Source organism: Euleptes europaea, chromosome 6 (genome assembly GCF_029931775.1).
Source record: "Euleptes europaea isolate rEulEur1 chromosome 6, rEulEur1.hap1, whole genome shotgun sequence".
Lineage (NCBI taxonomy): Eukaryota > Metazoa > Chordata > Lepidosauria > Squamata > Sphaerodactylidae > Euleptes > Euleptes europaea.
In genome coordinates this window covers 35,654,869-35,667,192 of record NC_079317.1, presented here as the reverse complement: position 1 = coordinate 35,667,192, position 12,324 = coordinate 35,654,869, and the positions used below count along the sequence as shown (strand labels likewise).

The following is a 12,324-nucleotide window of genomic DNA, read 5'->3' as shown; positions in this document are numbered from 1 at the left end:
GACAATTGCGGCTCTGTCTCTTTAAGGCGTTCTTTCAGCGTCTGGTCAGCACTAAATGAACAGGACAGAATCTGCATGCATAACCCGTTGCTGCGGCTGTGGCTGCTTTTACTCCCCGCTCCCCCTGCCGTCGCCACAGGCACGCAGCAGCTCTCTTGGCCGCAGCCCTGGAGCGGTTCCCGTCAGTCACACCCCTTACACAGGATGTATACCATATAAGGATATCTGCGTCAGTGGGTTCCCAAGCTTAGACTGTACCACACTGCAAAGGGGGGAACGCAAGCTACTTTCTTCGCCTTTGAAGGTTAAGACCCCCTTCAAACCTTCTCAATAACCACCACGACCCTTAGCGGAATACTTGTAGTTGATGTTAGTAGAGGCTGCCGCTGTGACGGGCAGTTTGGGCTATCTCAAAGGCGGAGCGTGACCGCTGTTGCTCCCCTCCCATGAGGATTGGCACGGCCCGTGACGTAGTCTTCATTCAGAAAGCCTGCCGTAGAGAATAAAAGGCGGAGGTACCGCGCTTTACTCCCAACAGCAGAGCTAACCCGAGTGGCTGAAGCACACAAGTAACCGGTGCTCCTGGCCAAAGAACCGCTCAGTTCGGATACTCAGCTGGGATAGATACATCGACCCGGAGGGTTTGTACATTCCCAGGCTATCCGACATGATGTATCAGGGCTTCGCCGCTGACTACGATGCGTCTTCCTCACGCTGCAGCAGCGCTTCTCCGGCTGGGGACAGCCTCACCTACTATCCATCCCCAGCGGATTCCTTCTCCAGCATGGGCTCGCCTGTCAACGCACAGGTGAGGGCTTGGGGTACTGCTTAGTGCTTATGGGGTTGGGAGAATATCTATGCAGATCTTCCGGCTGTTCAACCATACTTACAGGGCAGAAGCAGCACTACTAACAGGGACTTGGAAGAGCTGACTTATACGATGTATGCTTTTGTTCTCCCTATTGGTTTTAGTGTGTATGTGTATATATGTATATAATAATTTATACATGCTGAATTGTATAGGAAAGAAAATATTCCATGTGTTATCAGTATGTAGCCTGGCGTTATGATCGGGAAAGGGGAGGGGGGGGTGTTCTGGCCCAGGCGGTGCTCTGCTGCGGGTGCGTAAAGCCGTTTCATTGATAAAAACGCGGCTTCGTTCAGGAGACTCCTAAGCGGCGCTTGCGTCACCACAGACGTCAGAGATATTTATAACAAACCCCTGTTCATGTGTAGTCTGATGATGGCAGCAGCAGCGTCCGAGCCAATTTGGCCCCAGGGGCTGCAGGCCCAGCTCAAAATAGCGCACCAGCCTCTCGGGCACTGAGACCTGTCATAAGCGTACATTGCATCTCTCCCCCCCACCCCCGTGACGGTAAGTAACCGGCGTCCTCGCCTTATGTTTCCCCAGGACTTCTGCACCGACCTCTCGGCTTCCAGCGTCAACTTCGTCCCCACCGTGACCGCCATCTCCACAAGCCCAGACTTGCAATGGATGGTCCAGCCCACCCTCATCTCTTCGGTGGCTCCTTCCCAGAACCGAACCCACCCCTACGGTCTCCCTACTCCTTCCAGCGCCGCCTACTCCAGGGCTGGCATGGTCAAGACTTCGGGAAGCAGAGGGCACAGCATCGGCAGGAGGGGCAAAATTGAACAGGTGAGCAGGCAGCCTTTGACTGCGGAGGCTCCTGTGGCCACGCGGGGCAGATGGGAAGGGGTGGCGAGAGACGTGGTTAGGGGCTCTTTGTGGGGTGGTGGTGGTTAGATCCCTTCCAACAAGAAGGTCATGTGGCATCGAGGCAGAAGCCAGTTTTGCAAACGGGTGGGGGTCAAGCCCCTTGAGATAGTAACAGTGCAAGCCTTGAGAGAGTTTCCTGGGAGTAAGCCCCCCATGGAGCAGGATCCTGAACGGACCTAGTTGGGACTGCGCTGTAAGGCTGCAATCTTATGCATGCTTAACGAGGGAGTAAGCCCTATGGGACGCCGTGGGGCTTACTTCTGAGTAGACACGCCTCAGATTACCCCGCCCGAGCGGTGGGAAGTAGCCGAACTCTGCCTGGGGTCTCCTGGGGTCTCCTCGCCCGCGATCTGAAGCGGGGACAGGAAGTGAACGGCTGGGGTTCAGGCACCCGGAGGCTCACGGTCGCGCTTTGTCTCTCCGTAGCTGTCGCCGGAGGAGGAGGAAAAAAGAAGGATCCGGCGGGAGAGGAACAAGATGGCAGCTGCTAAGTGCCGCAACCGGAGGAGGGAATTGACGGACACCCTTCAAGCGGTGAGTGTCTCCCACCTAGGCTAGTGGAGCCTCTGGCTGGCTAGCTGGCTGTCCGGCCGGGTGCTCCTTGCTGGGGCGTTTTTCCCCGCCTGGAGGTGGCCCACGGGACTGACTCGCCCCCCCCCTCTCTGCCCCCAGGAGACCGACCTGCTGGAGGAGGAGAAGTCCTCGCTGCAGTCCGAGATCGCCAACCTGCTCAAGGAGAAGGAGAAGCTGGAGTTCATCCTGGCCGCCCACCGCCCCGCCTGCAAGATCCCCGAGGAGCTGCAGTTCTCCGAGGAGCTGGCCGTCTCCTCGCTGGACCTGCTGGCCGACGGGGCCGGCTCGCCCGAGTCCGAGTGCGAGGCCTTCGCCCTGCCCATGCTGCACGAGCCCAGCCAGGCCGAGCCGGCGAAGGAGGGCGGCGGCGGCGGCGGCGTGGAGCTCAAGGCCGAGCCCTTCGACGACTTCCTCTTCTCGCGCCCCGCCCGCGAGACGCCGCGCTCCGTGCCCGACGTGGACCTGTCCGCCTCGTCGTCCTTCTACGCCGCGGACTGGGAGCCCCTGGGGGCGGCGGCGGGCGGCGGCGGCGGCGCCGAGCTGGAGCCCCTGTGCACCCCGGTGGTGACCTGCACGCCCTGCCCCGCCACCTACACCACCTCCTTCGTCTTCACCTACCCGGAGACCGACGCCTTCCCCAGCTGCGCCGCCGCGCACAGGAAGGGCAGCAGCAGCAACGAGCCCTCCTCCGACTCGCTCAGCTCGCCCACCCTGCTGGCCTTGTGAGCCGGCCGCGCCCCGGAGGGACGACCGCGGGGGCGAGGGGGGGCCGTCGCCGGGGAGGCCGTGCCCCCCCCCCATTTGCTGCTGCTGCTGCTGCTGCCTGCATGGCGCCCTAGGCCGCGAAGGAGCCACTCTCCTCTTCCCGCGGAGCTGCCGGATCTCCCCCGACGCCCGGGGAAGGCGGAGCGCCTCCGTCCCGGCGGCTGGTAGGAAGCAGCCCCCCATCTGGAGTGGAATGACTTTGTCGCTGAAGGACTGCCCTTGCAGCCCGCCGCCCGGCCTGATGCCTCTTCCAGAGATGTAGCAACAATCGCATGGAGTTGTGTTTTTTTTTTTTTGTCTTGTCCCCCCCCCCACTCCCCCACGAGAACCGGTAGTTTTTTGTAGCATGTTGAACATGGCTGGGTTGGTGACTCTCCCCTTCCCTTCCTTCAATATTCACTAGCATTAACTAATTAATCTGTTGGTTTGAATGATTGGAATTTTGATATGGTGCTGGGTATCTTCGACTCGTTATCTAGTGCAGCTGATTTAACAATAACTACTGTGTTCCTGGCAATATCGTGTTTTTTGATGACTTAGAAAATGACCCGACTTTAAACTGCGAAAAAGAGAGAGACTATTTTATTTTCTCGTAGATGAATAAATAGCTATGTTGTCCACGTACTATAGTTCTCCTTGTACATCAGTGTTCATCGTAACTTTAACTGATCATACATTGTTGAAGTGGTCTGAGATTGTTGATTGGTTTTTGGCATAAGTTTTCCATGAAAACGTTTTTATTGTGTGTTTAATTTATTTATGGAGATATTTATATTTTTATTTTTTTCTACCTTGAGGTATTGACATGTGGAAAGTGAATTTGGATGAAATTTTAAGCATTGTTTGCTTAGTGTTCAAGACACTGTCAATAAAAGCATTTAAGCTGAATGCTATACACACTGTGTCGTCTCTTTACTACGAAACTTCTCTAATAGTGGGTTTACACTGATTACAGGTGAGGATTATTTAACACCATGTGGGCCCAAATGTACTTTGGTTTTCTCAAAGACACAGGAAAATGAGAAATGGTACTCACGCAACTACTTTTTCTTTACTTTTCCTCAACCCAATCTTAACTCAGAAAATGTCCTGTGTCTACTTTTACTCCAATTCAATTGTCTAAGCTACTACAGTTGCTCAGTATACCAATATTTAGGACTACATAAAATTCTAATGGCCCAGTTCTATGCACCTTTATTTGGAAGTATGTTGTTTAGTGGAATGTACTCACAGGTGTTAACATTGCCACCTTGCATACATTTCAGTTCTTTCTTGGTAAAGAACATGAGCTCAATTATCAGTAAGTGGAGGCAGTTAAATAACTCTTTCATAGAGTGGAGAAATTGTACTTCCTTTAGGCTCGTGATTATTTCTGTTCAGATAATTGCTCTTTCGTCACATCAGGCTTCCTGTTTGTGTCCTTCTCCCTGACTGAATCTGACTCTGATCTCTTATCTTCATTTCCTACAGATACTCACTTTCCTTTACCTCATGTCTTTTATCCTCCCCAAAAATACACCTTGTGGAAAGATGAAAAAAAGAGCCTTTTTATAATAATCATACATTGGGGTGGGAGCCCCACAACTGAGTTGGGTACTGATGTCTCCTGTGTTAGATGCATGACTGATTTCTTGAATACTAGGAGTGAAGCAATCACCCAACCCTTTCAAAACTAAATAAAGCTAGCATGTCATATAACTTACCACTGTTCTAGCATGTGGTATGTGTGTATATTTAGTAAATATATGTGGTATCGTACATACACATTTATCCCACCCTTTGAAGGCACTCGGAGCAGTCTAGATAGTTATCCTTTCTCTCCAGTTTGTCTGCACAACAACCCTGTGAGAGAGGTTAATCTGAGATAATGGATGAAAACGCATGGTCGCTTTAGCCTCCTTTATTCCCTGCTTCAGCCAGGATTTAGCCAGGATTGAACGCATGTGTTTTCACTGAACATGCGTTCAATCCTGGCTAAATCCTAGCTAAAACAGGGAATAAAGGAGGCTAAAGCGACCATGCGTTTTTGCCCAATGACTGGCTCAAGGCTACCCAATGAGTGTCATGGTTGAGATCTGAACATCGGTTTTCCACGTTCTAGTTCAACACTCAAACCACTATAAAATAATGTTATATTCTGGTCTATTCTGGTCAAAGTTCTGAAGCATGTAACTGACTTTTATGAAGGTCAGGTATTTTCAGTCAGTTTACTTGACAGTTGTGCCACATGAGGACTAGTCTGATCCCTTTGTTAATAGCTCCCGGTTGAGACATTGTGAGGATAAGCACCGGTGGCACAGTCCAGATTGGCAAATGTAGTGTCAAATCCACATGCTCATTCGTGGTAGTGGTGGAAAGTGCTGACAAGCCACAGCCGGTGACCCCACAGGGTTTTCAAGGCAAGAGACAAACTGGTGGTTTGCCATTGCTTGCCTCTAGAAACCCTGGATGTCCTTGGTGGTCTCCCATCCAAGTACTAATTCATTCATACCTCTTTCTAAACTCCCCTCCCCACCCACAGACACACGTCACATACACTTGGTGTTTAATGCTACAATTCTGACCAGCCCAGGGGTCCCCAATCTTTTGGAGCCCGTGGGCACCTTTGGAATTCTGACACAGCATTGTGGGCGCAGCAGCCACAAAATGGCTGCAACAAAATGACTGCTGCAAGAGGCGGAGCCAGCCACAAGATGATTGCCATAGCTTTACTTCAGTCACCCAGTGAAGATTCTTGTGTTGTGGTGGCAGCTGCTGCCAAAGCAGCATTTAAAAAAATCCGCACAGCCACTCAAACCCTCCAATAGCTATTCAAACCCTTGCTGGGCAAAAGCCCTACCAGGCCCCACCCACTTCCTAAAAACACTTGGAGTGCACCAGAAAAGGTTCTACACAGAAGCAAGCAACAGCAAATGGTTAACCACCTCTGAATGTCTCTTGCCTTTGAAAACCTCAAGTTGCAGCCATAAGTCGGCTGCAACTTGACAGCAAAAGAAAAAAAAAAGCACAGAAATTTCAGTCTTTTCACATTTAGAGAAAGAATAGCATGACTCTCGTACTCTGAGTGCAAATGTTTGCATTAGACTACTTTAAAATTTGGTTTTACATGCACATCTCTAACATAGATGCTTGAAAACAAGCACTGAGAGGATGTGTGTGTGTAAAGTGCCGTCAAGTCGCAGCCGACTTATGGCGACCCCTTTTGGGGTTTTCATGGCAAGAGACTAACAGAGGTGGTTTGCCAGTGCCTTCCTCTGCACAGCAACCCTGGTATTCCTTGGTGGTCTCCCATCCAAATACTAACCAGGGCTGACCCTGCTTAGCTTCTGAGATCTGACGAGATCAGGCTAGCCTGGGTCATCCAGGTCAGGGCACTGAGAGGATAATACTATGTAAATATAATTCTGGTTATTTTTGACAAATGAAATCAAATACACAATAAAGTTGGGGGGGACTGAAGTTAAAAACATTACATGGAGCGTACATATTATTGGACAATGATAGAATAATTCCTTGTGGTGCAGCAAGTCTGATGCTTCCCTGTCCCTTTCCGACAGAACAGCTCCGCAGGTCTGACTTGTAGATACAAACAGCTGCTTGGTTCTACTGATGTGTTTAGAAATTCATTGTAAAAAACAGATTGTTACTGAAACATACAGGCTAATATTAAGATTTGCTACACCAGCCAATACTCAAAATGGAATTCACTGACTACTGGGAACTTGCAACAGTATTTGTCTTTCTATTTCTAAGGCACTAGGTAGCCAGAAATTATGGATGCACTCCTAAGGCTTCATTTGTATCCAAGATGTTCTGTACAGAAGAAACAAGACTGTAGGCTTTTTGTGGAAACTACATTGGTTATGGGTTTCTTATACTCTTGTCTTGCAGAGAAAACTTTCTCTCTCTACCTCACTGGAGGTAACTAATGAGGCTATGGACAATAGATGCAGAACAGTCAAGAAAAAGTAGTTCCGTACTCAATGAGTGATTAAATTGTGGAATTCACCATCAATGGACTAAGTGATGGCCACTATTGTAGATGGCTTTAAAAGGGGAGTTGTCAGATTTGTGGAGGAGAGGTCCATCGGTGGCTACTATCCATGATAATTAAAAGGAATCTACACATCCATAGGCAGTAAACCTTCGAACACAAGGCTACCAGGCAAGATCATGGGAAACTCTGACCTCTATGCCCTATTTGTTGACCCTCAAAGGCAACTGGGTGAAACAAGATGGACCACAGCTCTGATCCAGCAGGACTCCTCCTCTTATTTTCTTATAGTTACTAGTGGGGCAAAGAATCCAGTATACATAATTTCACACTGTTTGCAGAGGGAAGGAAGCCATTCTTGCATCAAGCAGCATATTGTATACAAAAAATAGGCAGCTAAGCAAGGGTTTCCCTGAGAAGTAGGAGGATGACACTCTCTCCTCAGTTAGTCAGGGAGTAATGATCCAATAATCTAAGTCATGGCTCACTATCCTTTTCTTTAATGAGAGCTGTTTCTGAGGAATGAAAAATATCCTGATCTACTCCCCCACATTATGTTACCAAGTTTTGTTCTGTTCTAGAAACTGAACATGGGCTAGGAAGAGCCCCATAAATTAAGCTGCTAAGAAACCCAGAGAACAAAAAACCTTAAAATGGAAGCTTCTTTACAAACATAGTAGAGCAGGTCTTTAATTTTTATTTTTTTGATAAATGTGAACAGAACAGAAAAGAGAAAAAGGAAAATCATATCACAGATAACAATTACCATTACATCAAAGAAAAAGAAAAATAATTATGATATAGTAAACAAAGTATAATAATAAATAATATATGATGATAGCAACAATTATGAGCAGTAAATAGTGATATAATTCACATTAAATGGTGATTATCACAATAATATATCTTGACATAAATCATACATTACTATACAACCTATACATTACTTAATAATTACTTAATAAGGTTAGAGTTAAAAAAGCTTGCAATGGTATTACTATTATAAATTTCTGAAAAATACTTCCCAAATAATAAAAATTGAATTAACATATTATTATCATCTAACCATGATATGTTTAAACGTTTTCCTCCCTTTTAACACCTTTTCAATCCAGTGTATCAGGAGGATTTTTAATAATTTATATGTATCATTTAAACAATCTCCTTCTCTGTTCCCCATTTTTAAAGAGTAATACAAGTAGTATTCTTTCCATTTATCTTGAAATTATTTAATTACTTCAATTTGGCATAGAAACAGCTCAAGTTAAAACATGTACAGTCAGATGGATGCAAAACTTTGAGGAAGAAATATCTCTCCAACAATGGGAAATTTTATGGATGAAAGATATAAAGTTTACAATCACCCAAACATTAACCTGAGAAAATTGGTATAAGATGTTTTATTGGTGGTATATTACTCCAAAGGATATCAAGAAGATGGAAAAGAACTATAAAGGGAAATGTTGGAGATGTAAAAACATGGATCTCTTTATCATATGTGGTGGACATGCAAAAAGGCAAAGAAATATTTTAAAGAAATATATATGGCGAAATCCATAAAATTTTAAAAATTAAATTTACCATGGAAGCCAAGAGTATGCTATTGGGCATTTAGCCAAAAAATACTCCAAAAGTTTTGGAAGAATTGTTCAGATATATGATAATGGTGGCCAGAGTTACATTTGCAGCAAAATGAGAAGCAGAAGAGTGCCCACACAGAGAGGACTGGGAAAGCAAACTAGCTGAATATGAAGTAATGGCAAAATTAACAGAATATGTGAATAAAAGATCTGTTCTTTTCATGATCTTTTCCTGGATCTTCTGGGGGATGCATGAGCCACTCTGCAGCAGCCAGAAAAGTACTAGTAGTTGATTATTACTAGTAGTTGATTATTATCCTAATAATAGATGGTGAGGATAGTGCGTGCTTTCAAATAATAATTTATATATGACACTCCTGTACTTTGTTGTGCACAATTCCTGTGCAAAACTTGGAAACATATGATCTGAATTATCTAGAGTAACCATATATCCTATTTATTTATTTATTTTTCTTGATTTATACCCCACCTTTCTCTCCAGTAGGGACCCGAAATGGTGTACCTCATTCTCTTCTCCTTCATTGTAGCCTCACAACAACCCTGTGAGATAGGTTAGGCTGAGACAGTGACTGGCCCAAGGTCACCCAGCAAGCTTCCATGGCAGAGTGGGGATTCAAACCTGGGTCTCCAGATCCTAGTCCAGCAGTCTAACCACTACCCCGCATTGGCTATGTTTCCTAGTACTTTGATGTTAAGAACAGGCATATTCTTTCAACAGAAAATGCAGAAGAAGAACGTGACTACCATCAAAACCAAGTTTACTTGATTCATTTTTAATATCAGAGATCATTCTTGCAAAATATGAACAGAAAAAGGGACTGACATACAATTTAAGTCTGATTTTATCATGGAGCAAATAGACATCTTGTGCAGTAGAATCTTAACCATGCTTATTCAGAAATAAATTCCAATCAGCTCACTGAGATTTACCATCTAGTAAGCATGAGTATGTTTTCTGTTAGCATACAGTCTCCAGACAGTGATGATGAAATGATCACTGAACACACACAAACCTGTCACAGTAGGTCAGTATTGTCTACTTTGACTGGCAGTGGCTCTCAGGTAGAGGTCTTTCACATAATCCTTTTTAAACTGGAGATGCCAGGGATTGAATCTGGAACCTTCTGCATACAAAGCAGATGCTATTCCATTGGAATACATCGCCTAATAAAACTGAGCAGAGCTAGAAATCACTTTCCTGACATGGAATTCCATCTTAGACCTTGCAAAGCCAATCTCAGATTGACTAATACTTTCAATATATTTCAGAGGGTTGCTGTATAATGAGAAGTTAATACGATATTGTAGTTCTTTTAATCTAATTTAAAATTAAGCATGAAACTTTTCTGTAGAATATATGTGTGTGAGTTTGTGCATGAGTGAAGAATATTAAATTAAAACATATTTAGACATTTTAAAAATAAAGATCATATAGTTTAGCAAACTGTCATACATTAGTGTACATCATCAAAGGAATTCTGCTGCTAAAGTACTGTCATCTGTGAGATATCATTATTATGACAAATAATTTTCAGATATATCAATATTATGAGAAATATCCATCATATTGCTTCTTAACTATAACTGCAAACATATTCACACATTTGTATGACAGCATAAATGTCATATAGATATGTTATAACTAAATCATAATTCCTTTGCTGCAAAGACATCACAGACTTCACAAAATGTCATAAACTATGTGATTTCTTTCTTTCTAAGGTTCATATCCTTCCATATTTACTTGGAAGTGAGTTTCACTGAACTTACGTTTGAGTAAATGTGTATGCACAGCCTTAGGCACCCAATAATATCACCAAGCAATTTCACTGTAGAACTTCAGGATCTTTTCATCCTGGTTTAATTTGGTTAAAGACAAAGACGGTTTGCACTAAGAAATGGGCAGTCATGAAAAAGATTCCCCAAACTATTTCAAGCGGCACTTGCTATTTGAGAAAGTGGTACCTGGTTGGATACTTGATTCAGTTCATATGATTTTTGGTGATTGATACTTGGCATATCTGGAAAGGTAGCATTTTAAACTTTAACAATAATCCCAGTTACTACTCTCAGTATCTCTCTTAGTGGAGCATAAATTGTGGCATAAAAAATACTGGACTCCTATGAGTCTATGATGTAGGAAGCTTATGGATGCAATTGCAAAAATTTCTGTGGCAAAGAAGGGCCAGTGAAGCAAAATTATGCACATGAAACAGAGCTCTCACCTGTCACAATATTTCAACTTGCTGGAAGTCCTCAACTCCTGAAGTGTGCTAAACATGAAGTAGAAACAACTCAATAGCCTGGGTTGAAAATCTCTTAAATAAATAAACCATTTAAGGAGCAATCCTAAGCAGGTCTACTGAAAAGTATCTCCCATGTTATTCAGTGGGCATACTCCCAGGAAAGTGGTTTTAGTACTGCAGCCTAAATCAATTATAGAATAAGAATTGTGAGGCGGTGAACCTTCTTTTTGACAAAATACATATTAAAATACTAAAAACTGAAATTATTCTTAGAGATTCAGTAATGGATAATGGATTTTTATATACTAGCAGGACCAAAGAAAATTATATATGTGAAGTGAGGAAAACGAGACCAACCTTTTTTGATGGGTTTTGCGCATTAGGTTTGTTCCTTCTCCACTTATGTGATTCCCTCTTAAATCAAAATAGGATGACTATTCAGAGTCATTATATATTAAAATAAAACTGTATTGTACAGTTAGAGTGAAAAATAATAAAACATGAATGCAAAAAAAGCTTTTTAGCCTTTTGGGGGGCTTTTACAGAAAAAAAACTGATGATTAAAAATATAGGTCACTTGACAAAGAAAAACATTAATATTTTAGGCTCTTTTATCTAAAGGATTGTTTGCTTATTAGTTATTATCATGAGGCAGCTGATATGGCCACACTAGGTTATTAAGAAGGAATAAGACTTTTCTTATGAGACATATGCTTTACTATGGGAAAAAAATCCAGATGCATTCAGATCAGGTTTAACTTTCCTTCCAGTGGTACAGAATAATTGGACAAGACTGCTTTCAACAATCTTAACAGGTAGTGTACCTGCAGAATTTTATTCAGAGGAAACAATAACAGTTGTCAGTGGCAAACTGCAGCTTGTGGAAAGCTGTATTCTGTACACTAAACATGCATCTCATTAAGAGCTTCTTTCAGTGAAAAGATGTAAGGCACTGCATATTAATTGTAAGTGCTGTTTCAAACCTGTCATTTAAAGATAATTTTTTTTTATTCTACTCCATTCTCCCAGACAGGGGAAAATAATTAGAGAGGTTTGAAAATATAAGCTGTAAACACACTTAACTTGGAGGATTTTACACTTCATATATAATATTTTACTGAATGAACTCAGTGCCATAGATTGCTCCCCCTTTGATCCTCACAACAACCTTGCAAGGAGGGTTAGGCTGGCCCAAAGTTACCTAGTAAGTTTGGGAGGATATGAACCCAGGCACATAACACTGACTACCCATACACTGTGTTGAAAGGTATTCTGCAAAGAGATGGAAATCGGGAGACGGAATTTCCTTGCTCCTAGAACGGTGTTTACTAATAGTGTTGTGAAGGTGATGCAGGTCTCCAACTGAGAAGCAATAATAACCCTATTTATATTTATAATAGGGGGAAA

At 43.7% G+C, this 12,324-nt stretch overlaps 1 protein-coding gene across 1 annotated transcript; it reads left to right on the top strand.

Moving 5' to 3' along the window:
- The first annotated feature begins 558 nt into the window (after positions 1 to 558).
- On the top strand, positions 559 to 3,040 carry FOS (Fos proto-oncogene, AP-1 transcription factor subunit). The gene is made up of 4 exons (XM_056852199.1): positions 559 to 808; positions 1,412 to 1,657; positions 2,165 to 2,272; positions 2,411 to 3,040. The coding sequence occupies exons 1-4, from the start codon at positions 668 to 670 to the stop codon at positions 3,035 to 3,037; spliced, it is 1,122 nt and encodes a 373-aa protein (XP_056708177.1). The 5' UTR covers positions 559 to 667; the 3' UTR covers positions 3,038 to 3,040.
- Positions 3,041 to 12,324: the final 9,284 nt, after the last annotated feature.

What these genes read in the sequence shown, in the direction of transcription:
- FOS (XM_056852199.1), top strand. Translation starts at nt 668, where the DNA reads ATGATGTATCAGGGCTTCGCCGCTGACTACGATGCGTCTTCCTCACGC. An exon ending in GCTCGCCTGTCAACGCACAG is followed by an intron (nt 809 to 1,411) that starts GTGAGGGCTTGG and finishes ATGTTTCCCCAG; the next exon opens with GACTTCTGCACCGACCTCTC. An exon ending in TGACGGACACCCTTCAAGCG is followed by an intron (nt 2,273 to 2,410) that starts GTGAGTGTCTCC and finishes CTCTGCCCCCAG; the next exon opens with GAGACCGACCTGCTGGAGGA.